General features: G+C 40.6%; 1 protein-coding gene across 3 annotated transcripts in view; it reads right to left on the reverse strand.

The window, feature by feature from the left end:
- Positions 1 to 22,642, reverse strand: part of AFTPH (aftiphilin) — a 42,352-nt gene extending 19,710 nt beyond the window's left edge. For 2 of the 3 annotated variants that reach the window (XM_063152317.1, XM_063152316.1), the window contains exons 1-5: positions 22,544 to 22,641; positions 11,926 to 13,705; positions 2,157 to 2,308; positions 1,526 to 1,652; positions 1,137 to 1,193 (exon numbers count right to left, since the gene is read on the reverse strand). In XM_063152317.1, coding sequence (XP_063008387.1) covers positions 1,137 to 1,193; positions 1,526 to 1,652; positions 2,157 to 2,308; positions 11,926 to 13,695 — 2,106 coding nt within the window. In that variant the 5' untranslated portion in view covers positions 13,696 to 13,705; positions 22,544 to 22,641. Of the gene's footprint in view, positions 1 to 1,136; positions 1,194 to 1,525; positions 1,653 to 2,156; positions 2,309 to 11,925; positions 13,706 to 22,543 lie in introns of all 3 variants that reach the window. The other variant, XR_010027180.1, reaches the window with a different exon arrangement.
- Positions 22,643 to 27,736: the final 5,094 nt, after the last annotated feature.

Here is a 27,736-nt window from a genome sequence, read left to right on the forward strand (position 1 = left end):
ATTCCATTTCAACAATTAAGTAATCCAAAAGAAACAAAGCAAATTATCAATTTTCAGAATGATAATTACTGAGATGCAATAAATGCATTAAGAGGCATTAAGAAAATAAACTCATATTTTAATTTTAAGCAAACATTTAAAATATAGATAGTATTATGAAAAATGTCTGAAATCTGAGCTTGAAAAAAATGTAGGGAGAGAAGATCTACAGAAAGCCCAAAGTTTGCACTGAGACATGCCAACCACCTGAGAAAAATGAGAAACCCCCAAATAAAAGCATGGGATTTGCAACTACAGCATTTTAAACAATTTTCAGAAAGTCACTTGCCAAGATCCACTGTCCCACAAATGTTCCTACACTTTATTAGGGGAGCTTTGAATTTACCCACCAGTTCAATAATTTCTTTTGGACAGCAGAGAAACACAGAAAGCAATGTGGAAACAGAAAGCAACAAGCCACTTTACTCCTACTCCTGCTGCTATCCAGCTTATGGTGTGCAAAAATATAAAAAAATTTAGGAGACAATTATCAGCAACAACAATCTGCTGCAAAAAATAACTGCATGTGTTGCAAACATAGTCCTGCTCACAAACAGGAAGAAAAAAGCAATATCTCAGAGTTGTTTTAACTACCTGTATCAGAATACCATGTCAACATCCAAAGAAGCACACAAGCTGACCTTGATGCACCAGAAAACTGTAGAATTCACTCTATAAAATTACCCTACGTAATTAAATCAACCTAATATAAACCAAAGAAAAGTATTTTGTTACTGTTCCATTTGTGGATGGTCATATGAAAACATAGGTGTGTTTCTCTGTGTATATATATATACATGCTCTGTTTTTTTAGAAAAAAAGAGCATTTATTCTGCTCAGACCAGCAAAAATCACAACCCTTATCTTCTCCTTGTTTTTACCAAATACTTCTTTCACTTAAAATCAAGTATCTGCTTGCACACATAATGAAAATTATTTATTTGGCAATTCTTTTCTAGCATTTCTACTGATGCCTAAGCCATAACTGTACTCACAAAAATATCTTTCAGCACACTTGGTATTTAATGTCATTGAATATATTTCATTATATGATGTTGCTGGAATTGTAACAAAAAATAATACTAAAAAAAGCTTACCAGTCCTGCTGCATACATGGGTACTATAACAGGCTGCTTCTTGTTGCCTGTAAAGAGCTGATAAAACAACAAAGAATTTACTTAAGAGTTTCTTCTATGTTAGTGATGGAAATGTTTTTCAATGCTACGTAACTTGAATAAGGTTAGTATCACAGAATAAATGCTATGTTACTTATAACACAATGGTTAAAAACTCATTTTTGCAACTTTTGACATTAATAGGGGTTGTAAAAGGTTGCCAGGTGGTCAGTCATGAACAATGAACAGTCATGAACATGTCCTGTGCAATGATGCAATTAGGAGAAGGCACTCACACAGAACACCTCCACCTGATTCTACATATAAAGCAGCTTCCTTATTTAAAAAGGCAGTTTTACTGGCAGACTCACAATATTTCTTGTGTCAATTCCCAGGGAGCACAGAAGCTTTTTGTTGCTGTGGGAGCCACCCCACTGGTATCTCAGTCCGTACGCATCGTGGATGTCCTGCAGCTCTGTCCACACATCCATCAGTTCCCTGCACAACCCATCATAAATCAAGTTATCATTCAGAAATACAGCTTAGCAGCCTCCAATACTTATTCTGTTTTTTAATGCAAGTGACTTATTATACATTCCAATTGAATTTATGCCCAAGCACAATACCCAGGGGAACTAAAACTGCAGTGTTCTCAGAGCAATTATAGTTCAGACTTCTTACTGGAAAATGATGTCCATGGCAGGCAGGACAAAGCCAGCTAAGACTTCATCATTACATGAATAAATACAGTAATTTATAGCAAGTGTAACTAATAAGACATATTTGGTTAATTCAGAGACATAATTGAAAAGAAGATGATAGGCTGCTGAGTTGCTAAGTGAAGTACTCCTGGTGTATGTAGTCACTGAAAACAAGAATTCTGAGAGATAGCTGATTTTCACTCGATGGCTTCTCAAAATACTTGAAGCAAACACCTCATTTTAAATTACTGTCATATGTGTTTCAAGTTCATCTTATATTTGTTGCACTGTGGTTTCTTACCCAGTAGTTCCTAAGGTCTCCTCAGTTGTTATCTGTTTTTCACCTGTTTCCAGCAAATGATTCAAGGAACTTATTTCTTCTTCAATTTCAGCAACAGGAATGGAAGGAAAACAGACTTCAAATATTCGTTCCAGACGACTTAGCAATGTTGTCTATACCAAAGAGAAAATATTTATGTCAAGTTTTGCTAACTGCTACAAAGGTAAGTCCAATATTACAGCAAGATGGAAAACAACTTCTAGCTAACACAAGATTCCACTTACTACAAAATATTAACTGCCAGAGGACCACAAGACTCTTTAAACACCAAATACAGGCTAGGATCCTGTACATTGACTGTTTGCCCTCTGCAAAGTGAGTTCTAACAGAAGTGTCCAAAGTCACTCTGGTAGAAATTACCAGAAAGTGCACACAACAAGATTTAGGCTATATAAGGATAATGTCTCAGCAATATAAACAGCATATATTGGAAATAATGGTTTCCGGACATTTTAATTCCAAATCATGCACTGGGCCTTGGCAGATGGATCTAACATGAAAAACAAAACAAAAGTCAAACAACCTCCTGCCCTCACAAAACCAAAAAAATCCCTCTGTTTTTTCTGACAAGCATAGTATGCTTTATTCTTTTCAAGTTCTTCCCTTACATTTCTCTTTTCTCTTTAGTATTTCCATATAGACAGGATTTCAGCTTCTTGTACCTCTGTTAACCGGTCTTGGGACATCAGATGTACTAATGATATGGAATTTTTTTTCAACCCATTAAAAACAGGTAAACATCAAGCTTTTATTATTTATTAAAATATCAATTTCAATGGTATTTTTGAAAGGTAAAAATACCTTGATGTAAATATGTAAAAATTAAATTAAAGCCTTTTTTAATGTACTCATTTTTGCCAGAAACACATGAATCTCTTTTCTTGCTAAGGAAAGGAGACACAAGCCTGGCATTCAGTGGAGTGTTTCCATCTTTCTAGTTTAGTGTTCCTCAACAACCACTTTCCCAGTGCTCTGCTGCAACACACACAGGGCAGCATCCAGCAGCTCCAGCACCTGCTTTTCTACTGGGGAAATGGAAAAGAAACAGAGTAGGCGGAAATCCCAGGAGCATCCCACAGCATGTGCTGCTTTAGCTGTGCCAGCAGAGCCCTCCTGTGGAGATGCAGCATATTCCAGCAACAATGTTCAATTTACACACATAGGCCTCCAAACAGAGGGGTTTTGTTACAACTGAGATGATTTAAAGTTCAAAAAAGCAAGGCTGTAGGAGGAAGTTACCTATTTTAGTTAGGCCAATCGATACAACTGGGACAAACCTTCATGCAGCAAAATATCTGCTTGACAATTCCAATCATTATCTGCAACATTTCTTATTTGAACTTCTAGCTGAAAATTTGTCTTGTCTCTCATCTCAGCTAAGCAACTCACTGACCATGTACATCACCAAACATAACAGAAGTAAACATGTTATCAGAATATCTGGATTCTGTGTTGGAGTTGGGATGATGAGTCAGGAACTGGGATGGAGTCTGTCCAGACTATTCTGTCTGTTCAGCCTCTAACTGCAAAAAACAGGAAAATGAATTGGCTTAGAGCATCAGCTCTTCAGTTTTACTGCCTGGGAAAGAAATGGCTGAGAGGGACAGCCACCAGGTACAGCCACTTGTAAACCATAATGTATAAATGTGCAAAGATCTGAATTCAGAGCATACCTGACTCACCCTCCCCCCTTTTTTTTTTCTTTTCTTCTTCATTACCTCTCTGGTAAATTCTGACCATAATGAGCCATGTTCTACAGTAAGCAATTCTTCTTTTAATCATCTCTCAATGCTCAGTCATTCTGGCCATACACTAAGTTGCAATACTTGTAGGCTGTTTCCTGTTTGTTAACCAGAACTAAGACACCACCTTACATTTTTAGGAAGTAAAACTAAACACTATTCCAGATTCTAGCCTAATGCTTTAACACACTAAAGCATATTCTGCTTCAATTTTAAATCTTAACTTTGCCTACAATATATCACTTCCCCTTATCTTACATTACCAGGTGATGCCTACTTCATTTCTGTAATACAGCAAGAGAACAAATCCCCAGGGAAAAGCAAGAGGCAGATGAATGGCATTGGATCACAGAGACAGCAAGGCATCACATTTCTTGAAAAGGATCAATGTTTGAGAACATGCTAGTGACTAAAAATATGCTTGCTTAGGTAATGAAAGAACTAACAGAACATCTCTAAGAACCAAGCAGAATCTCAGTCAGTGTCACATTTCAAATTTGAGTTTAAGAATTGTGCCAAAATTTCAGGAACAGTTTAACTATAGCATTCTTTACACTTCCTGTCATCTTTCCTAAATTCCCAGCGATGCTCAGCCCTTATTTCTATATGACAAAGAATGGTTTCCATAGCAAAGCAGAATAATTAATTCTGTATGTGCAAATGGACAAAGGGATGAGTGCACAAACACACATCTCCACACAGTGGCAATGGAAGCAGCTGGACTTGGTTTTGTAATGAAATTACAAAGCAACTGAACTTGTTTCGGTGATGAAATCCTGCAGTCACAGCTTCCAGGTATTAAGGGCATTACCAAGATTTTAAAGCTGGTGTAAATGTCCACCTCCTACAAACTCTAATCTATTGTTGCATAAATCAGACTGCAACAAAATACTGTACATGACCAGAAGTAATGTCATGTCTGTCTTTCTGGAAAAAAAAAAGGCAGAAACCAATAATTTTTGTCCACTTCTCATGTCACTAAAAGTATCTGATACATGATTGTTCTGCATGGCCATTCAAGAAGAATAATTCTTGAAGGCACTTACAGAAGATGTGAAAAGGCTACAGCTGCCATTAAACATTAGCTGTGATTCTCCAAACAGCTGATAAATAGATGAGTAAATTTATTTATTAATAAATTTAAAGACTCATAGTTTTTGTAAATGCATTCTGGCAGACACTTAAGACGTGGTAATCACCACCAGAACCAAAGAAAGTATCAGACATGCTTTTTAAAAATAAGCATAACCACAAGATTAGAATTTATCTCTGTGGTAATTAAACAGGGGTCAAGATCCATCCCTCAGAGCTGAAAGCCCAAAGTACTTGGTTTACACAATTTGTTTTTTCTTCTTCTCCACCACAAGGTCACAGAATCCAAAAACTCCTTCAACACAGCAATTCTTCACTGACCACCCAGCACACCAAATCCTCTCCAGGTGCCCCCACATGAACCCAACAGTGACAGGGCACTGCCTTTCTTCAGAGCTACCAAAAGAGGAGATAATAAAATTTGCCATAAAAACAACACACTTGAGCCCCACTACAGAAACAGTGGACACAAATGGCAGTTTTCACCATGTAACTGCTGTAAGGCTTCTGTGGGTAAAGTTTAGGGGAACTCTGTGTGCAAGAGTGGAAAAAAGCCAGTCTTGCTTCTTTCTTTCCACAGTTCTGGTCCCATCTAAGCTGTGGAGCAGACACAAGAACTCACCCAGGTGAACTCCCTTTCAAAGAGTGGAGTGGCACTTTGTCCTTCCACCCTCTCCCCTTTCCACTGGAGGGCACAGCCCCATTTTTAACACAAGCCCTTATTTTCCCTGAGGAAATCTCTTATATCCCACAGCATCTCTGCTCTGGCAGCCTCCAGAGGTGCTTTAAGAAGGGGAGAGTCAAAACCAGAGGCATTCCTTCAACCCTCCTCATCCTGCTGCCAAGAAAAGAGGCCACAGAGGAAGCAACACAAACTCTGGGCTCTTTGCCTCTACCAAACACAACACTGGAAGATCTAAGAATAAATAAAACCAGTGCAATAGATAAATTGTTGAGCATGTTTAGATATTCAAGCTTTTGTGAAAAGTAATAAAAGAAAAAACATATTAAAGGAGATGGAAATGAGCCTATGAAAGATCCAAAATGCTAAACATATAAAGTAGGAAAGGAATAAAGTCCATATGAACATGACTGGCTTCTGGTTGGAACTCAAAAGCTGAATGAATGTTCTCAAAAAATGACAGAACAAAGCTCAGGGGCCAAGAAAAGAAAATTATTAACCACTGAGATTTTATTTAACTTAAATCATGAACTCACTGTTCTTCAGAGTGCCTAGCACAGCTTTTTATGACTATTTTAGTACAATAAAGGTTAAATAAGAAGTTCTCTTTGCTGGGTTTTTTTAACAACCAAACCACATTTTCCAGCAACACATTTGCCTGTGAAGAGCTAAGTAGCCATTTACTCTTCTACCTTCACCATGTGTGTGCATGGGCTGGGTGTATTTGGGGTTTTTGTTTGGACAGTTTTATTGATGTTCTTGGAGTATTCTGGGGGGGTGGGTTTGGGGATTTATTAAGAGCTAAACTTCATGACCATATAGGACACAAGGGAGCTGAAGAACCAATTTCAATGGATGTAAGTCCCCATGGGGAGCACACCAATCAACTTCCTCAAAACTTTCTGGACTCAAGCATTAAACAAAGCTAAATGGTTAACTAAAACCCCACAAGCAAATGAACAAATCCCTACGTTCTCAATGGAATGAGGATGGTTTTTTCTTTGAAACAGTTTATGGACTGTATAAACTATGAATCCATTTCCTTTTCACATAGCAACAATTTGTTTCTTTGAGGAGGCAACACCTCCTCAGAAGCAATAGGAGAACAGATGCAGGCAGAAAAACTCCTGAGTAAAGAGAAGCAAAGCTTACAAAGAAAACTGGTTTAACTTCTCATGTTTCAAATGTGATGGCATGTCTTCATCCCCACTTTAAAAGCTGGTTAGTATAAGGTAGTGCCATAAATTTCTTAGATGTAAAAAAACTGAATTGAAATATGCGTTTTTATTTACACGGGAAATTTATAATGGAAACACTGATCCTAAACTGAGATTTGCAAATCAGAAAGAGGATGCCACAAGAGCTAAAAAACCCTTCATCAACATAAAATGAAGAATCAAGATTTTTTTTAAACAGTAATTTAAAGAATTTAAGAAGACAATGTTAGTCCTAAATATCCCAAACCCATTTTAAAAGCATAACTATAAAAGTTTTGAGCTCAGCTGCAAAGCAAATGTAGTGGCTTAAGGGGGGAAAAAAGTTAAGATTTCTCTGCTCTTCTTACTGCTTGATCTGAGTGTTAGAAACTGCAGGGAAGTTCAGGCTAGAAATATGAAGCTGTCTCTCTCCTTCCTGCTGGAACCTTCACCATTTATTCTCCCTCAGCTGAAGAATGCACCAAATATTGCATCTTCCATGCAAGCAAAGTCCAGTTTAACAGTTATTTATTGTGAATACATAAAACTCACTGACCATTCCAGTTTGTCACGTTGTTGTTACCTACTGGTGTTGTACTAACTTTTCAGTCAGACTCCGAGAGGAAGTACAGCAGATGACACTTACGTGTACAAAATGGAAAATAATTTTGTCCATAAATAGTAATGCTAAAACAACCCTCTCTCAAACTATTTTCTTTTGCAAGATTCCCCTTAGCCAGTCTGTTCTGAAAACCAGCAATTACTGGCTACTTTTAATAGTGTGATTTTTACTGATATTTACTGCAAATACTTCAGAACTGTGCTGTGGACTTAAAACCCCCAAACCTTTCCAAAAGGGTATGTTTACATAAGCAGCCAGTTCTATTTTAATTTACCTTACTGAACTGAGGGGCTGAAGTCTTTATGGTCATAATTACTTTTCTCCAAAAGGATGCTCATTGCCCACGACAGAGTACACTCCAAATGACAGTGATCCAGGGCTTTCTTTGTCTGGGTGCCTATTCATGGCTCAGTAACTGTGCCTCGCCCACACTGATTAATCCAAAGAGGCAGAGCCTGCACAGGCTCTCTAATAAGTGGAAAACCTTAAAACCCACTTGGAGGACTGTTCACCTTTTCCTTCACCCCTTGCCAGGATTTGTTAAGTCTCAGGTAAGATCTGGCCTTCCAACCAAGCCCTTCTTCAGCTCCTATTGCTCTGGAGATGCCCATGCTCCTTGCACAAAGGCAGGCACAGCCATATTCCCCACCCACACCATTACCATGGATTATTACTGCTCTTGTGCCTCACTGCTGAATCCTATATATATATATATACACACATATATTCTTAATGCAGCAGAGTAACCCCCTCAGCTGACTAATGCTCAGCATTATCTCATGGAAAAAGCTGCCCTACAAGCCTTATATTCATCATAAACAAAACCTGGTAGCGTGCAATGAGATTTCATGGAAAGGACTAATGCTTGTGCAGATTTGCTCAAGACTTGTCGGATCAACCATTTCACCCACAACTACATCCTGAATCTGTTACTGAACACAAAGGCACATCTCCAATGCAGAGTGCAGCCATACTGAAAGCAGGCATTAGATCTTTTCTGCTGCAGACAGAAACTAAATGGATTAAGGTATATGCAGCATTAATATGGGTTCAGATGGTAGTTTGTGGGCACACCATGCCCTTCCTCCTCTCCCCTCCACACAGAACCACTGAACAGAACAGGTCAGCATGTTACAAATCCTGCACTCCGCACTGCAAATTGTGAGCAGAATTCAGAGAGCCTGAGACTAAAGGCAAGGAAGAAAAGACCATGATCTTTTTGCCACTACATGTGACTATATAAGGGAATTTTTGTGAACTTCCCACCTCTTAGTTTCATCCTTTATATTGTATATTTTCTAATAAAAACTGTATTAAGTAGTTGAATTGAAGCAAAGCCTATTTTTAATTAAAGATTATACCAAATCCACAGTCTTTAAACAGTTTGCCCATCATACATACATTGTGCAATCAAGACTGCATTCAGAAAGCACAATATTTTACTGCCATCTCCGCATTCAGAATCTACAAACTAAGAAACAAAGGAAAATACATAGAGACCTTTTCAATGGAAACTTGAGCTACTGATAAATAACTTTGCTTTCATGCTGCATTCTGATGGATGAAAATTGCTGTATACATTATTTCCACATTTAAACAGCATTGCTGCTGGCTAAGTAGCCTTTTCAATTTTCTGCTTTTGCAAAGAATTCCATTAGGATCATTCTGTTTATAAACCATTCAGGATTCTTTCATCACCACATTACAGTGACTCTCCCAGCCTCACCATCACTGATCAAGTGTATTCAGTACCTTGTAAACGATCCCAGCTCACCTTTAGCCTAAGCTGAGATCTCAATTTTCCCATCTATCTCAAGTGTCTAACACATGCACTGTTTGTACACAGCCTGCTCCCTTTGGGTTGCTACAGCAAATGCTTTTTAGATCTGCCAGCAACACATTGATGCAGGTAATCTCCTCCTCCCTACCCTTCTTTAGGCTGGGTAATAACAAACTTTGTTCTCTTCCCTCTCACCAGATTTATCTTGCCTGCCAGTATTTCTGCTCTTGCATCAAACAGCTGCAGAACCAAGTTTAATACCTGCCAAACAGAAGATTGGCAACTACTTTAAAATGCCATATTTTGTGTTTTGACCTCAGTGACAACCTCTTAAATGACAGCAAGGAAGCTGATCAAAATCTGAGTTTAATTTTACTAAGCTTCTGCACTCAGAGTACCAGGCTGTCTGCTGGCTCATTAGTTAACCTCTGTTCCTAACAGCAATTTAGCAAACTGTGGCTCATTGGATTATAAACAGAATTACTATTTAATTTTAAAACAAGGATTTTTTAATATAAAAAAAGTTTTAGTAGATCCCTCTGAAACTTCAAGCACTTACAAAATAACTACTGCTTTAAGAGTTAACTGAAAAAAAATGTAGCAATTGATACTGCAAGGCTAAGGAAACTATTGCAACAGAGAAAACATGTCCAGCTCAACTTCCTCTCCAGTTTATTTGTGTAAAACATTCTCTCAGCTGTACTTCCTCATTGGCAGAGGAAGAAGAACATCACTTCAGATCCAAACAGTCACAACTGACTGTAGCATAAAGAGAAGGAATGAAAAAACTTGAAGTCTTAAAATTTGCTTTACAATTAGACTTCATGGCAGACTTTAAGTAAGGAACTTCCAGTTTACTTGACTTTTATCTTTTGTTAAGGCAGGCTTGGGGAGGGAAAACAATTACAGAGCCTCTGAGGGTTCTGTTTTTATAAATATCTACATTCAGAAGTGTTTTCTATTGAAAATCTATCATAAAATCACAGAAAACTTTAGGTGAAAATAAATATTTGAAACCTTCAGGCTAGCCCTTAATATTAATTAATTACAAGAAAAAAGGGATGATTTACTAGAATCATCTCCCCACCCCATTTCTTTCTCAGATTCTGGACAGTCTTTCAAGTGGCAAGAGAAACAATTGAGATTAATTGCAATAATCTTAGTATTCTCTAATTTTATGGGTGAATAGGTAACAATGGATTTGTGCTTTCAGCTTAAGAAATGGACCAACACATTCAGGTGATAAAGCAAGGTCTGACACAGACACAAAACTCTGCCTGCAGGTTTACTCAGGAGCCTTTTTCTTTTTGGCTTGTGAAATCTCTTTGAGGTTTGGAGTGTTAGTCACTGCACGGAACAGCAGGCAGGAAGAGCAAGGACCTGAGGCTCACAGCTTTTAACGTGACGAGAAATCAGTGCTAAGTCCCAAATGCTCCATTCCATTTGCTGATGCTGGCAGAGCTCCAGCTGGCACAACCTCCTGAAAAGCCATTTCACCTGTCACTGGTAGGAAATGGGAAGAGGCAGGGCTGTCACTGAGCAAGGTCCTGAAAGAAAGGACTTACCTCATTTCCTTTTATTGCCAGAGAAGATCCAAACCTTTCAGACACATATTAGCACTAACACCCTTTACTGCTGGTGCTGCTGCACGCCTCAAAAAGACAGGGCATACTCCAAACTACTCACATGGAATGACTTGAACAAAAAGAAGCTTTGAAGAAAATTCTAAACTGAAATTCTTGTTCTGGATTTTGTAAAAGTATTATTAAATGCTTAACAAAAAAAAGTCTTTGAATGAATAGCCACAGATCTCAAAATGACTGGTTTAGGAAGTAACTAATTAGGAATTAATGAATATTTAGCAATGAAAGCAGAAAACATAGGAGAAGTGGTAAGAAATAAACCTATTTACTTCCCTCTCCTGGAAACTTCTAATTAGAAATAGCAGCAGCTTTAACGAATCACCAGTCCTCTGTGATGTTGTTAGAATGTGCAGCTCCCCACAATTAATACCTAACAGAACTTCTAAAGAGTTAACTTCCCAGGAGTTTGAATACCCAAGACAGAATTCCACAGCTTGTGTTTTATCATGCTGTCTGCTCTAAGTGAATTAGTACAACTACTTACAAATCAAATCATCATTTTTAATCAGGTTTTGAAAACCCAGATAGAGAATGGTGATGGAAAATTTTGGGAACCAGTAATCCCAGCTTCTGGTCACACCACTATTTTACAAAAAGGCAACAGAGCGCCTCCCCAAAAGGCAGTAAACAATGAAGCAAAAGGAAAAACTATCACAGGCCCTGAAATGTTCATGTTGGCTTATTCCTTTGATCAATTTATGTAAATGATCACATGTAATCATCAAAACACATTCCTACAAGTTCCAGCACACCTTGCTCATTTGTCTGTGGGAAGTAACAGTGCTGCAAAGATCTGCAAGATCCAAACACAGCATAATGTTTCATGCCAGCCCACCTCACAGAGCACATTAAATCTCTCCTGAAAGGCAAACAAGGACTATTCAAATATTTGTTGTACGCAGAAGCAGGAACCAGGAAGAACTGTATGCACAAGAGCAGAACAAGACTGAAGAAAATCAAAGCAAACTCTTACCTGAACTGAAGGTGATAGCTCTTGCTTACTGATAGTCCCTTGGAAAGATGCTAGAGCAGCACTGTCAGTCTTGTGGAACGCTGGGCCATCGCTCCTGGCAGACACATCTGTCCTATGTGACTGCCACGTCTCCTTTCTGTGATGAGATTCACCAGCCTGCTCGTCTCCAAAGGCAGCCCAAGAACAGCTGTCTTTTTGTTCATCTTCAAAAGCATTCCAGTCTGTGGCCTGGTCACAACCTGCTGAACTGAAGTCCGCAAAGTCATCCGAGTCCTGGAAAGCAACACTCTCATCTTGAGGTTTTGGCACCGAATCGAAGTCTCCAAATTCAGTATCGTCACCATTTTCTACCTCAGTAGTATGCTGGAAGTCTACCCCAGAAGTTTTACTGGTAGTATCACATTCTAAAGTGCCAGCAGCCTGATTTAGTTCAGCTTGGTCCAAACCTGCTGGCTGCTGACACACAGTACTCGTGTCCCTGAATTCACCAAACTCCTCGTTCGGTTCGCTGACGTGTGCGGGCTGCTCAGGAGTTCTCTCTGAATCGAGAGCATTTACTGAGCCTTCAGCATTCCTGAAGGTGGGAGATGCACTGCTGACTGAACCAAAGTCACCAAACACATCATCATGTTTGTCACTGCAAACTACAGCTTCAGTGCTACTTCCACCATTCTTGAGATCTTCATCACCACCCAGTTTGTCTCCTGCAGGATCACAGCTGAGGCTTTGGATCTTATCAGTCTTGATGTCTGCTGCTTTTGAAGAATCCTCAGACCTACTAAAATCTTTGCCATTCTCTATGTGATGTTGTCTTCTCCTCCCACTGTGCTCTCCATTCTCTGTAGTGCATATTGAACTTCCAGTTGTTTGAGACGTACTAGAAATTGCAAATTCCAGTGCTGAGGGACCCTGTTCACAACTAATTTCTGAAATGCAAAGCTCTTCTTCACTATGAGTTACTCTGTTTATTCTGTTGTTCTCCTGAATGCTCACTGAGTCTCTTTCATTAAGAACACTGCATATTGTAGGCTCTGCTCCCTCTAAATGGATTGGGGTTTTGTTTGAGAAGGTAGCAAAATCTGCAACATCTTCACCTGAGCTAGGCATTGAGTTCAAATTTTGCTCAGTACTATGGGTGCTAAGAGTTTTCAGTCCCTTTGAGTCACCAATACTGTCTAGATCTTCTGTTCCCTGAGGATTTACAGAGTCTGATGCTGCAAATCCATTTGTTAGAATCTCTAGACACGGAAGTTTCTCACCATTACAAGCATCTATTTGCTCATCCTGCCTCTCAACTGTTACACCAGTTCTAACCACATGAGAAGAAAAACCCTCTGATTTTCCAGTGTTGTCTCTTTGTTCCCCCCTTCTGTTTACATCTTCTAAAGCGGTACCTGAAGTTCTAAACTTAGATTTTTCTTTGATAGTACTAGTAGCTGACATATCAGAAAGCTCCTTAGGATGAGTAGGAAGCTCTGCAATGCAGTCTTTATCTTTACCATTTTTAACAGATGTGAAAGTTGCAATGCTAGCTACATTGTCAGAATAATCATGGAGTGGGATGAAATGATTTGTGGGTATAAACTCTTCCTTTGGATGACTGTAGTCCGCTGTATCAAAATCAGCAAAAGCTACACCAGCAGTGCTCACACCAGAAAATCCTCCAAACTCATCTTCATCATCATCATCAGCTCCATTGTCAAGTGGTGGAGGGGATGAGGAGTACATTCGAATAATGTCTGGTTCCATTGTTTGGTTCTGCTTCAACATTAATGTATTTCTGTATGAGGGGAAAACAGAGCTATGTTAGGACTGGGCTAGCTTTCATCTTCTTACATATTTCATTTTTACAGTTTCATGCCTCATTTTTAAAGTGTGTATATAGGTCAATATCTGTATTAGGTATCAGAAAGAAACACTCCCCAAACCCATGTGTTTTACAGGTCACAAAGAATCTATTGGGACAGTTCAAGTCTCTTCTAAACTATTACATGATCAAATTGTCAGCAGACAGTGCTGAAATTATCACCTTGATAATTTCAAGGTGCAACACACTGGCACAACTAAATTCAGTTTTAACTCATCAGTTCTCTACCTCCCAGCAGTTCACAAAAGTGCCAGTGACCCTGGTCCATGATTTGCCACCCTCCTTGGGTGCTCAGGTGTGTGACAGGCATTAAGCCACTCCATGGACAATGTCACAACAGCCATACACACAAGGGACCTTCATCACTGTCAAAGACTTCAAAAAGTGCTTCCATAAGCTCTGAAATGGTGAAGGAGTGGAGGAAGGAACTGCTGTCAGAACCACTAGCTATGACCTGCTGCCCTACTCTCTTTCTACCAATCCATGGGTTTCAGTTTGGTTGCCCTGTTCTCTGGATTTCCCACCCACAAGCCAACACACTGCCTCCATCTCTGCTGCCACCAGCCTGCTTCTGTCTCAGGAACCAGCTGAGAAATGCCATCATGATGCCACCAGTAAAGCCTAGAGCCAAACACACTTCATCAAAACTTATTCTCAAAAAGAGAGCTGAGCACGATTATTCATAAAATATTTAACCACAAATCACTAAACCACAGGGGGAAAAGAAGAAAGAAGAAAGTATTCCCATGGCCTAGATAGAAACAGATTAAGGACTTTCTCTGTCTTAACATTGCAAACCATTGCAGGAACAAGCCAGGTATGGATGGAAAATTTTCTTTCCTAAAGAATGAGCTTGACTTTTTCAATGCTGTGTGCAATTAATGAAACAATAACTACTAGTATGTATAAATTCACAGTTGTACACATCACTGAACTGGTCCATAACTTCAAACCCTTCAAAGAAGAGCTCACACCAATCTCTCTCCATTTCAAATGACACTTGACATGAATGAACCACAAGAACACTAAGCCTCACCTACAGAAAAAGAGTGGAAACAACCTAGACATACTGGCAAATATTTGAACTTCTAACCACCAGAATAAGTGCAGACTTTACAACACTAGTTCTGCAACACAGATAAAACATGATCCTTATATCCAGTGCCTTTAGCAAACAAGTTTGTAAAAGCACCTCAAGAGCAGCACACAAAGGGTAAAAAAGCAACAAATGGAGCTCTGCAGTTCTTCTCAAGCACAACATACCAAGCACTTGATATTTGCCAGGAAACTGGCATCCTTGAGGTGACTAACATAAAATTTCTTTTTGAAAGGGTAGTTTGCAGTTACAAAAGTACACCATGCTTATCAGATGAAAGCATGAAGTAATTTGTAACATAACATGCAAACAGAAGAGAACTGCAAAGGAATTTTGTTTAGAATAAAGCCTAAGTTGTCAACAAGCTCCCACATAGGCTTACTCAGCACCAGCTGCTTAACAAGGTATTTATTTGAGAGAAGAGCTTCACTCACTCTAAACTTCTGAACTTTCCCATTAAAAGAAAAACTTGTCGGTATAGTTGATCAAAAACCATGTGTTTTAAGTCTTTTCAGATTTAGAGGTTGGTTTTCACTGGAGTAATTTGAAATATCACATTCAGGTCTGTGTTACTAACTACACCACCTTACCTTAGTGGATCTCATTTTCGTAAGATATCCCAAGAAAAATTCATATACTATCCATCATAACAACTCTACCCCTTTTTTGGTTGACCATTTACTGTATGACTATTTTAACCTCAGCCAAAAATAAATCCCAACAGAGTTGAGAACATCCTTGGAGGCAAGGATGATCTAAAATAACCCAAATATGCAGTTTCAGAAAACAAACTGAATAATGTGAGAGGAACAAGCATCACAACCACAGGGAATTTACCCACAAGACTCCTTTTCTTTCCAGTTAACATGAAAAAGGGGAGACAAGAATAATAAGGATAAGCACAGGACAAAGACAACTGCATGGGAGCTGAAGCAAACAGCCAAAACCCAATTGAATGTGTAGGAAGATGTCTGATCATTTAAAAACTTTCTCTCCTGCAACTTCTGACATAGAGCAGAAGAAACTTCCTTCAATTTTTCATTTCAAAGAACTTTTAAAACAACACAGGGACCATTTACAAAGCAGCAGTCCAGCAGCACAATGCTCCAGCTACATTTCAGTAACAGTTGCCAAAACAGGATCTGCAAGGAACATTAACTGTACTTTTAAACATTTGATCACAAGTTTGATAGTCTACTATGTGTTTAATCCACAAGAACCCACTGCCTAACCAACTATATGCACTTCTGTATAATTATTTTTTAAATGTCAGGTATTTCCAGTTATGCTACTGCTGTATTTTAAAAGCCAAAAACAGAGAGCTCCAAAATGTATGAATCTGCATTATAAATGAGTGTAAGGTTACAACTGACACAATTTAATTGTTGTTGACAGAACTCAAACTGTAAGAAAAGGAAAAAAATCATAATAGTATTCCCCCTCCTCTTGACTAATCAGTGATAAATTCTTAAACTGGGCATAATCCCAATTCTCCTCACAATATAAAACAGCATGGGTATTTTATAGTCTTAATGTAGTTTTCTTCAGAAAGAATTTCATTATGGTCCTCTTTCATGACTTCCAAAAGTTTTCTATCTGCCAGCTAGAAACCAAATCAGTTATTGTCCATTGAAACCTTTGGTGAAAACCCACAGGTCTGACAGAACAAATACTTTGTTCCTTATTTCATTTAGTTAATCCCTGCTTTGTCTGGCATTTCAAATACAGCTGGCACTGTGGCTTCATCTTTTGTAGTCCTTTTACCCAACTCAGACATATCCTTGGTCAAGACATTCTGCTACATTATCCTGTAAACCTGGTATTTCAAGTGATGTTTACAATGTGATTTAACCCAAAGTAGAATTTGAACAAGTTCTATGACCAATGATATGGATTATTCATCATCTTGTTTTTGAGCCAATTGGTGACCAAATTTAAAAGTCTAGTATAAAGTTAACTCTGTTCACTTATAGATTCTATAAATATGTACTTCTTAAAAGAAACCACCAATTTTTCAGTACACTATATCATAAGGATTGTGATTTGAAGGCAATTATAACAGCCTTTACTTGTGTAACAGAGCATAACTTGCCTAACTTCTGTGATTTGTAATAAGTAACAACCCAGGTTTCTGGCATCAGACGTTACACCCCGAGGTGAGGAATCTGACACAGCTAAAGTGTTCATGTTTAGTGGATTGCTTTAGTCACAAACACAGATTTATGCTGACAAATGCCAGTAACTTCTGCAGATCTCAACAGTTTAAGATTAGACTGAAGACAGATTTCTATCAATTGCTCATGGCACGTGGTTGTAGCAAGGTTTTCTAGGAAAAATAAAGAATTTCAGATTAATTTCAGATGCCATTTTCTGTATTTCTTTCTTTTACCTGTTTGCTTGTTGGGTTTTTATAAACTGGAAATGCTAGTTCTTTCTTCCATGTGCTTCTTTATATTCAAATACTAAAGCTCACCATCAAGGGATTTCTCAAAAAATTTCAGTACCACAAACAGGAGACCACTGTGTAAGTCATACTATAAATGCCATTCACCAATGCCCTCACATACTATAAATGCAATTCACCAATACAATCACAAAACATATTGACATTGTACTCTAAAGGAAAAAAAAGCTGCTTAATTAATTAAGATTCAAGGTTCAAACCTTTTTTCTCAAGTCACATGCATTTAAGAAGGCAATTCAAGTTAATTTGAAACATTAAAAGAAAACAAATCAGTAATGCTAAAAAAAAATTGATAGGCAAGGAACTGGAAAGAGAAAATGCAAATCCTCCTTTTCTGATCACTAACTAGGTTTTCAAAACATTTACAACAAAACCAGGCTATCTGCTTATTTGTTTGCAGTAAATAGGGAACAATATGTGCTTTCCTCACAAACAGATCACATCCTTGTTCACTACCTTTTTGTAGAGTAATAGCAACAGCCTAACAAAGACTAGGCAGCATAGAGAACAATGCAATTACACTACACAAAAGCAGGTATAAATAGTTCCTTCTCTGTGTATCTTCTAAGGCAAGACTTGAAACAGCATGTTTGGCTCTTACATAACACCTAAAAAATCAGGAGGTCTCAAAGAGTATCTCTAAAGAAACACTTGAGGCATGGAAATTCAAAAGAAACCCCTTGTAAGGCAGAATGTTTCCTTTAACTTGAGAGGAAGCAAAGCAATGAATAACCTCTCAGCTGTGGATTATTCTGAAGAAAAGCTGAGTTAAGCAAACCACCTCCTTAAAGCATACAGGAAACACAATAATCAGAAATGGCACAATCAAGATCTCCATGACAGAAATTACAATGTTACTGAAACACCTTACAGCAAAAGCCCTGCAATGGCAAGGAGATGGATTCAAGTCATTAGCTGCTAGCATCTGATCTTTCCAAGAACATTTAACTCTTACTGCAAGGGAATTCCTCTAGCAAATGCCAAAAATATCACAGTAAGGACCAGATTTAGACTTCTTATTACAGCACAGTGTTGGCTTCCAGTAGGAAAAGCTATCCTTTTCCATTATCTCTTTGCCTTTTCTTTGGCTTAAGAACAATGGAAACCAGATTCCCAGTCTTTCTGCACCTGAGAACTTATTTCTAGAATGGTAGTTGTAAATGAGGAGAGCCTGTCTGTTAGTACAGCATTTCTGCAATCCAAATCCACTCTAGAGAGAGTCTGTCCAGGCTGAAGTCAATATGTTCTTAAAATGGTTTAATAAGCTTACTTTTATTTTTGGAAATAGTTACCAGCAAACAAAATAGAGCAAGAAAATGTTTACTTCATAAAGCCTCCAAGAAATCAATGTTTTCGATTTTGAACTTAATGCTGCTACAGCCAGAAGGCCCATTACCCAAAGCAGGAGTTTCAGAGCACCTTTTCTTGGACATGGATGAGTTGAGGAAAACAATATTCTCCAGTTCCAGTAGGCAAATATATCTAAGCCTTATTTCTCACTACCAACCATTTGGAATTAATCAATTCCACCATACATTACTGTGGTTTCAAACACTAAATTTGCTGGACACTTTCTATTACAAAGTGTTGTATGTATACTGAACATTAAAGTAACAGAACTCAGGACAGCTTCACCAAGAATCTGGCACTAATCTCAGGCAGCTCATTCTTCCTGTTCTCCTGTGCTCCCCAGGCTAGCATTAAACACCAGGCACCCCTAGACAATCCAGCCTATTCCATATTCAAACCTCTTTGACAGTGCTGCTCTTCCTCTCATCACTGACAATGCAGGAGGACCAAGTTAGGTGGCACATATGAGAAATTTAAACAGATCCTGGATATAAGCACTTCCATTTTAAATGTTGTTAAACTATATAAAGAAGTAAACATGTATTATCAGTAGTTGTGCTGCTCCACTTCTTCCTGTTTCATTTTGGCTTAGCTGCAGAATCAGAAGAGCTGTTGGAAAATATGAATCTGAATGTTCTGTTGTTTCATTAAACTCCTTTTTTAACCAAGAATAGCATTACTCGCCAAACCTAAAAGACCAGGTTGTCCACAAAGTTACTATAAGCAAAAAAATGCTTCGACTCAAAGTCTACTGATATGCTTTAACAGCTGCAGCTGTACATGAATCTGAAAACAGAAAGTGGGGAAAATGTTGTAAGAACAAGCACATCTTAAATTCATATGGGCAAACACAGGTGGCTGGGACAGTCAATCAGGTTACAGTCTGGCTCTGTGGAATGCAGCATTTGTGTCCAACACACAGCACACAGCCACACAATGTGTAAAGACAGATGCTACAAGTAACACATAACTCAGATGTTTTCATTCTTATGGTTTCTTAAATTCATTTTAAAACAGTGCTTAACTCAGTGAGAAATCTATTTCTGGATGTTACCCTCAAACATACTAGCTGGGAATGTGTTCTAAACTAGGATAAAAAGATGCTAGATTAGAAAGTATTAGAACTAGATTACCTAGGGTCAAGTGTTCTCAGAGACTTGCCCACAGAGCAGTGTGATCTCCATCACTTCTAAACCCTTCAAACTTCACAGAGGCTGCAGCACAGAGTGGATCAGAGCTGCCCAGGGCTGCACTCTGCTGTGACAGCTTCTCCCACAGCCTGGCACAAGGAAAACAGCCATGGGTCTGCTCCCATTACTGCAAATGTACTCACTGCTTGTTTTCCAGGGAGCAGACTTACTTATTCACCATTTATCCCACCTACAGACATTACCTCATATTAAAAACACAATACAGGAGGGACACCTAATACTCCAAAGAATAAAATCTATTTTCCATCGCTTATCAACAGACATATGAACTTGAGGTGTCACGTTTCCTTCACCCTACTTCCAAACACAGTCAAGTGAAGAGAGGATTTGCCCTTCCCTGTGGCTCTCCCAACACAGGGCTCTTGGATTTGAAAAACCCAAATTACTTGCTTTACAGCAGATTTCTTAGATCACCTTGCAAGTGGCACCAATACAGAAATATTCCTTGCAATTGAGAACTTTAATTGCCAAAGACATTAGCATGAAAGAAAGTCTACAGAAAATGAGACTGTCAGTTTCCAAACAAGGCATTTCAAGGCTTTATTTCTCTGTGTGTGTGCATAGCAGCAGCTTACTCAGTGTGGTTTTTTGCACAAAGGAGAAAATCTAACAGACAAAATTTCTAACACCTAGGAATGAGTAGGATCTAAGGCACTTCTCTTAACTATCCAGAAAAATTATAAGTATTTTGAATCCCCATGAAAGGGTGAGCATGTCATTGCGCTGAAATGTTCACAAAGAAGCAGTTTAAGTTGTCAAACAACACAATAGCACAGAGAGGAATGAACGTTCTGTCGAGAGAGATAATGGTATCTGCAAGAAAATTATGCTGCAGAGTGTAGTGAAAACAACTCGATCGAGCATCAGTTTCTTTACCACTGGATTTCCAACTGATACCACCACAGCCCTGCAAGGACAGCTCAATGAATATTTCAAGAGGAAAAGGCAGAGCTGACTGAGGTCCATCTAAGGTGCTCTATTATTTCCACTGTGAAAGACAAGTCTTTTCTAAGCACTGAAAGTTTCAGAATATTACTCTGGGTAATTAAGGTGTTAAAAGGCTTGTGTTAGCTCAGTAAGCTACTGGTGGAGTTTTTAAGCAGAAATGTAGAGATCACATAGAGCCCTCATCACCAGCAATATGTGACACAAGTATGATTCACTGTGTGAACTCCAGATTTTATAGCCTATTAAATCCTTTGCTAAACAAAAACACAATCTGAGCAAAAACAAAGTACATTAAAAAAACAAATGAGGCTGAGATCCTTCAACTGCTTACTTATAAACAAATTAAGGAAATAAAAACAAGAGGTCATACTTTCACATGACCTTAAAAGGTCATACAATGTGTACTTTATGCAACTATCAGTGCAAAATGAAAACACCAGAGCTCCATTAGCTTTTCTACGTATTTTTAAGTCTCATTCTCACATTCATGCTATTTATTCTTACGGACATGACTGTTTAAAATAAACAAAACAAGCCCTCAGTAGCCACAGGTACTCCAACTCTTCCCCAGGCTCCCACAATTAATGCCACATTCCTCCAGGTACAGCTCCAGCTTCAGGAGGAGAAACTGCTACCTGTGCATTGCATGAGCAACCCTCTGCCTGTGCTGACAACACAACAGACCATTTTTATTTTTAAAGTAGGCTAATTGCCTTTCCAAGTCTAGTTCATATATGTCCAGAGAATAAAACAAGGAGGAAATACTTTTCATTTTGTTCAATCTCCGAGGACCAATCCAGCTAAAAAGCAGCATCCATCAAACTCACTTTACCATGGGCTCAACAGCTGAAAAATGAGTTCTAATGAAGCATGTTGGGCTCTAAACCATGCATGGAAACAAAACTTGTAAAGCCAACCCAGCGCAGCTCCTGTCAGCAATGTTTCTCTACTCACTCCAGTCATTTATGAACAGATGTTTGCTTAAGGAGCATTAAACTGCCGGTTTCCATTTCTGTGCTGAAGATGGAAGGAAGGGCTGTCACTATTAAGAGGCCAGTTTACTGACACTGTGAAGGAATCCCAAGGTTTAATCGTTGTTTTTAAGGCACTGTCTTCTCTAAAGAAAAAATTATATTTTGGTTCACCAAGTACACACTTCTCATAGCAAACCGAAGCGTCAGGACCTAACAGCATTTAAGCAATTCCGCCTCATTTCAGAACGACATTACCTCTTCCTCAAAAAGAAAAACGCCGTACTTAAATTATCGTAACTCTGTTCAGCCTGTCATGTCCAGATGCATTTAGCAACAGACACACTCTACGCCCCTCGAAAGAGAAAGCTTGTCAGGAAAAGCCAAACACACAGGACAGCTGAACTTCTTGCACCACATCCCTGCGCCCTCTCCCAGCTGAACCCCAGGAAAGCGCGGGCCGCGCCGCAGGACAAAGCCGAGCCCCGCTCCGGCCGCGGCGGGACGAGCCCGGGGAGCGGCGGGGCTCCCCCTGCCCTGCCCTGCCCCGCCCGGGCCCGCCGCCCTCCCCCGCGGGCCCACGGCAAGGACGGCGCTGCCCCGACAGGCCCCGGCCGCCGCCGCCGCGCCCCGGGGGCAGCGCCCAGGGGTCCCCGGCGCCCTTCGGCGGCCGGGCCCGGCGGGAACGAGCCGTCCCCCGCCGTCTCTTACCTGCGGGCTGCGCGGGGGGCGGCGGGGCCCGGGCGGGCATGGCGGCGGGCGGGGAGGGGGAGGGAAGGAGGGAGGAAGGGGAGAGGGGCCGCGGCCGGTTATCTGCGGCCTCCCGCGGCAACCGCCATGGAGGGGAGCCCCTGTGGGCGACAGGAACCGCGTCGCTGCGGCCCGGCCCCCTCCGGCCGCCGCCTCCCGCCCGCCACCGCCCACCGCGCTCCCGGCACGCACCGCGCCGCCGCCCCCGCCCGCGTCACGTCCGGCCCGGCCCGCGCCCCGCCGCGCACCGCGCTGCGGATAAAGGGCTGAGGGAGCGGGCGCTGCGCTCAGCGCGTCCTGTGCTGTGGTGTGCTGGCGGGACTCAGGGCCCTAGAGCAGCCTGGGGCTGGAAGGGACCCGAAACGTCAGCTGGTTCCATGCCCCAGCGAGCGTGTGTTAACATTGTAAAGAATAACGTTTAAAAGTGTAGCGTTTGAGTGGCGTGCAAAGCCTGCCATTCGTCCTGGGGCCGTGGTTAACAGGGCTCTGCGCAGCGGTCACGACGCGGCACGAATTGCGTTAATAAAATAGCAAGCGAAGTGTAACATTACGGCTTTGTTACGGAATCACGGAATGAATTCGGTTGGGAAAGAGCTCTGAGGTCACCGGGCCCAGGCTGTGACCCGGCACCGCGGAGCCAGCCGGACACGGCACCGAGAGCCGCGGAACCCAGTGTCGTCCCTGAAACACTTCCAGGGACCGTGACTCCACCGCCTCCCGGGCAGCCCTTTCCGAGGCTTAATCACCTTTTCTGTGCAGAAATTCCTCCCAGTGTCCAACCTAAACCTTCTCTTGCTTACAACTATGGCCTCTGTCCTGTCGCTGGTGGCCTGGAGGAGAGGCCGACCCCACCTGTAGGAGCAGTAAGGTCACCTCAGAGCCTGTGCTCCTCCAGAGACTCTAGATCCGTACACGCCATGTTGAAACATGCAGTAGTTTGGATGAGAAAGGCTTAAAACAGAACATTTCATGTTTAACATAGGCTAGTGGAATAAAAATACCTCAAATGCATTTAAGGGTAATTATAATTAATCTGCTAATTTAATCAGCAAGAGAAGGCTTCAGTGAAGCAGGGGGGAATTATATTGTTAATGCAACGTTTCTGTGACGTTCTGAATCCTGTTAAAATAGCTGAAGATAATCATGGATGACTATTAACGAGTCTGTGTGACTATTAATGAAGCTCTATTACTTCGCCTCCTGGTGGCTGCTCTCTTTTCACAGCTTAGTGTCAGAAGCCAGAGTGAAGCTTGTGCTGACCCGGCAGGATAGGAGGAGAAGCCTGAGGGAACAGGAAATAGGATAATTTAGCGTTCAGCGACCTTCACCCCGTTTACAACAATGCGATTTACAAATCGTGAGGGCATCGTGTAAAAACAGTGAAATACTTTGCTGTGAAGCAACAGAGAAACGAGGTCTTCCCCGCCCCCTTCCCCTAATATCTGGCAGTAGCCATGAAGTTCCAGCATCTCTTACTGTGGGGTGCTACTTCGTGAGGATTCATTTTCCATTCCAGCTGTGTTTAATTGGTGGTCATTGGCTATGAGTGTTAATCTTCCTGTTGTGAATAATACAATTGGAGAAGGTAAAATAATAATTACCTTCTCTTTTACATCTGCCTTACCAATAATTTCAATGATGCATGAAATAAACATGCTGCCTGTAAACTCCACAGACAGCAACATAAGTCCCAGTGTTGTCCAAAAGAATCAGATTTTTTACCCAGTGCAACAAGCCAATAATTACACGCTCAAGAGAGACATTGGTTATTTATCTCAGAGTTGCACAAGCTTGGATCCTCTGTGGTATTCCACAAATCAAGTACACCAACTATAAAAACTTTTTACTATTTATACATTTTAGCAAACAAAGGAATTAGTGTTCATTAGCTACAAGTTACAGAGTTCTCTCACTAATTGGTACTCTCTCCTCTATTGTTTAATGACTCTCTCACTTCTCATGCTGATTAGTCTGCATGCCCAGGCTTTCTCTTGCTCTGAGGTGGGCTCTCTTCTGCTGGTTGTGATCTGCCCCTGCTGGAATTACCTTTTACCCAGGCAGAGCTGATTCGGCATGGTCACTGAGTTGTCTTTATTGGTTTCTTCCTTATCTTGGGAGCTCTGCTAAATGTCCTTGAGGCCCATAAATTCTGCATTCTTTGTGTCCACTATCAGTGGTACATCCTTCTTCCCAAGCCTGGTGAACCTCCCCCTAGGTCTGAGATCATTGAAGCAAGTCCAGCCCTAAACCTCAAGAAGGCAATTCCACCCACAAATAATTTGCTTTTCGACACCTGTATGTCAGAGCTTGTTAGCTGCTCTCTGTTTAAATCTCCCTTCTTGTTGATTTGGCTCGAAAGTATATAAAGACCAAACATTAAAGAACATCCTTTCTTTAGAAAATTTTACATATTACACACTTTGCAACACCGGCACCCTAAAGAAAAACAAAATAGTAAAGCCCTTCTTGTGCAAAAGCCCACACTTGCAGAACAATCATGTATCTCAGAAGAAAATCCAGGAAGATAAATGGTGTCAGTAATCAGGTTCTCAATTAGAAGGAAATTTGTTAAATAAAATTTCAGATGGTTTGAAGAAGTGACTCATGTCCTAAGCTATAAAGATAAAAAATTCCTCTAAATAGTCCCTGCCAGTCTGGTGTGGTGAAAATTTCCTTCTCTTTCTTGGTGGCATTCAGAAGTTTCCAGGACCAGAAGCGTTAATCAGTATGCAGTTGTGAGTTCATAAAATTCACTTAACTTGAATGCAAGATCAGATGGGAGGTAAGCATGTCACACAAAAAAATGAAGTTAATATTCACTTAGGCATAGTGTGAATGATTGACAAGATGTGTGGGATTTCTTCAGTCGTTCCTGCATAAGCTTTGCTGTTGAAGGAGATTACATTTGCTTGTGAAGGCAGACTGACTCTTTATAATAGCATTAGCCATATCATGTATTAGCTCTGTGAAATGGAATTCATGCGTTACAACAGTAATTTCAAGGTTGTATTTTTAACATATGAAAGTGTCCTTTACACAATTGCATGGATTGTAAACACTGTATCTTGTTTGGAGATGATTCTAGCACAGTGTTCTATCCATTTTCAAATATATGGTGAGGTGTTTTTAAAGCAAATGCTTTCAAGCAATTTGTTTTCCTAAAGCATGGTAATAAAATTTATAATTTTGATATATCCATCTCAACGTGAATCCCTTCTGCAATAGAGGTTTTAAGTCGAGCTGGTCTGGTCTTGGTAGGTCTGAGGCTGAGCCTTGACTTGTTGACTGCAGCAAAGTGGCTTTATCAGTCACTGCTACCGAGTCCTTAGCTGTCAGGAGAGGGCGCAGCCTTCCCAGAAGTGTCAGATGGAAAAAGGTGCTCTGGTGTGTCAGTATGATTCAGAAAGGTTCTCCCAAAACCCTGCGTGGTCTGGGAGACACAGACACTCCTCCTGGTTTGGGAATTGAGGACGGCGGAAAGAACTTGCTATGATCTGCGTGCATGTCCTTCATAAAGCTTAGTCATTCAAAATTCTCAAAAAAATGGAGTATGTAGTATTTACAGAGAAGAAATTTAGGGTTTATTTCTCATTTTGAAGACTACAACATGGCTCTTGAATTTTAGTTTAGTAAATTTTAGTTTTACATAAGCTGTACCATATATTGTGTAGTGTGATGCAGAAAATCTTCTAAAAGATCTTATACTGCTGGTAGTGGATAGTGCGGTTCTTTTTTTCTCTTTAATTTCAAAATTGCATACAGTGCGACATGGCTCATGCCACTGCAAACATTTTTGGCTTCCCCACTGAGTGAGGAAGAAATTTGCTGTAATCAAAGGCTAGATAAGTCTCCAAAATTCAGGCAGTGTGCTTCCCTCTCTGCTGTGTCTGGCAATGCTGCTCATCAGAAACTAGGTAGCCAGTGTCCTGAGAAATTATCATCCTTGGTTTTCCTGATTATTATTTTTTTAATTCACAATCCAATCAGACATTTAAAGATTTTATATTATCCATAGAATGAATTTTAAATAGTCTTTTAAGATACCAAATAGTTTAATTTCATTAATGCCTTATGCATACATTTCTGCTATTGGCTCCGTCCTCGGCCAAGTGCTCTTCACCATCTATTTTAAAACCTTAGGTGCAGGGCTCAAAGGAATACTAAGTTTGCTGCTTTCACTAAATTGGGATGAGCTGTTGACTCCCTTAAGGCCAGAGAGGCCCTGCAGAGAGACCTTGAGGAATTAGAAAGCTGGGCAATCACCAACCATGTGAAGTTTAACAAGGGCAAGTGATGGATTCTGCACCTGGGATGGAGCAGCCCTGGATGTACAGCCTGGGGAATGAGAGGCTGGAGAGCAGTGCCATGGAAAGGGACCTGGGGATCCTGGTCCATGGCAAGGTGAACATGAGCCAGCAGTGCCCTGGCAGCCAGGAGGGTGACCTGTGTCCTGGGGGACATCGGGGACAGCATCCCTAGCCAGGCAAGGGAGGGGATTGTCCCACTCTGCTCTGCACTGGGGCAGCCTCACCTCGCGTGCCGGGGGCAGCTTTGGGTGCCATAGTATAAAAAAGACATTAAGGTGTTAGAGAGTGTCCAAGGGAGGGCACAGGGATGGTGAAGGGTCTGGAGGGGAAGCTGTGAGGAGTGGCTGAGATCACTTGGTCTGTCCAGCCTGGAGGAGACTGAGGGGAGACCTCAGTGGGGGTTTTGACATCCTCAGTGGGGGCAGCAGAGGGGCAGCACAAATCTCTACCGGTGACCAGTGATAGGAGTTGAGGAAGCAGCCTAAGGCTGAACTGGGGGAGATTTAGGTTGGATATTAGGAAAAGGTTCTTCACCCAGAGGATGGCTGGCACTGGAACAGCTCCCCAGGAAAGTGGTCACAGCACCAAGCCTGGAAGAGTTCAAGAAAGATTTGAACAAGACTCTCAGGCACATTGTGTGATTATTGGGATGTCATGTGCAGGGCCAGGAGCTGGAACTCAACCATCCTGATGTGTCCCTTCCAACTCAGTATATTCTATGATTCTAATATTCTGTGAAATCATTGCAATTCATCTTCCCAGAGTGTTTTGACTTTTTCTCATTCCGACATGAAACTGAATTGGCACATTTCTCTGAAATGTTTTAAATTCAGTAAAACTGCATTTA

Source organism: Melospiza melodia, chromosome 3 (genome assembly GCF_035770615.1).
Source record: "Melospiza melodia melodia isolate bMelMel2 chromosome 3, bMelMel2.pri, whole genome shotgun sequence".
Classification (NCBI taxonomy): domain Eukaryota; kingdom Metazoa; phylum Chordata; class Aves; order Passeriformes; family Passerellidae; genus Melospiza; species Melospiza melodia.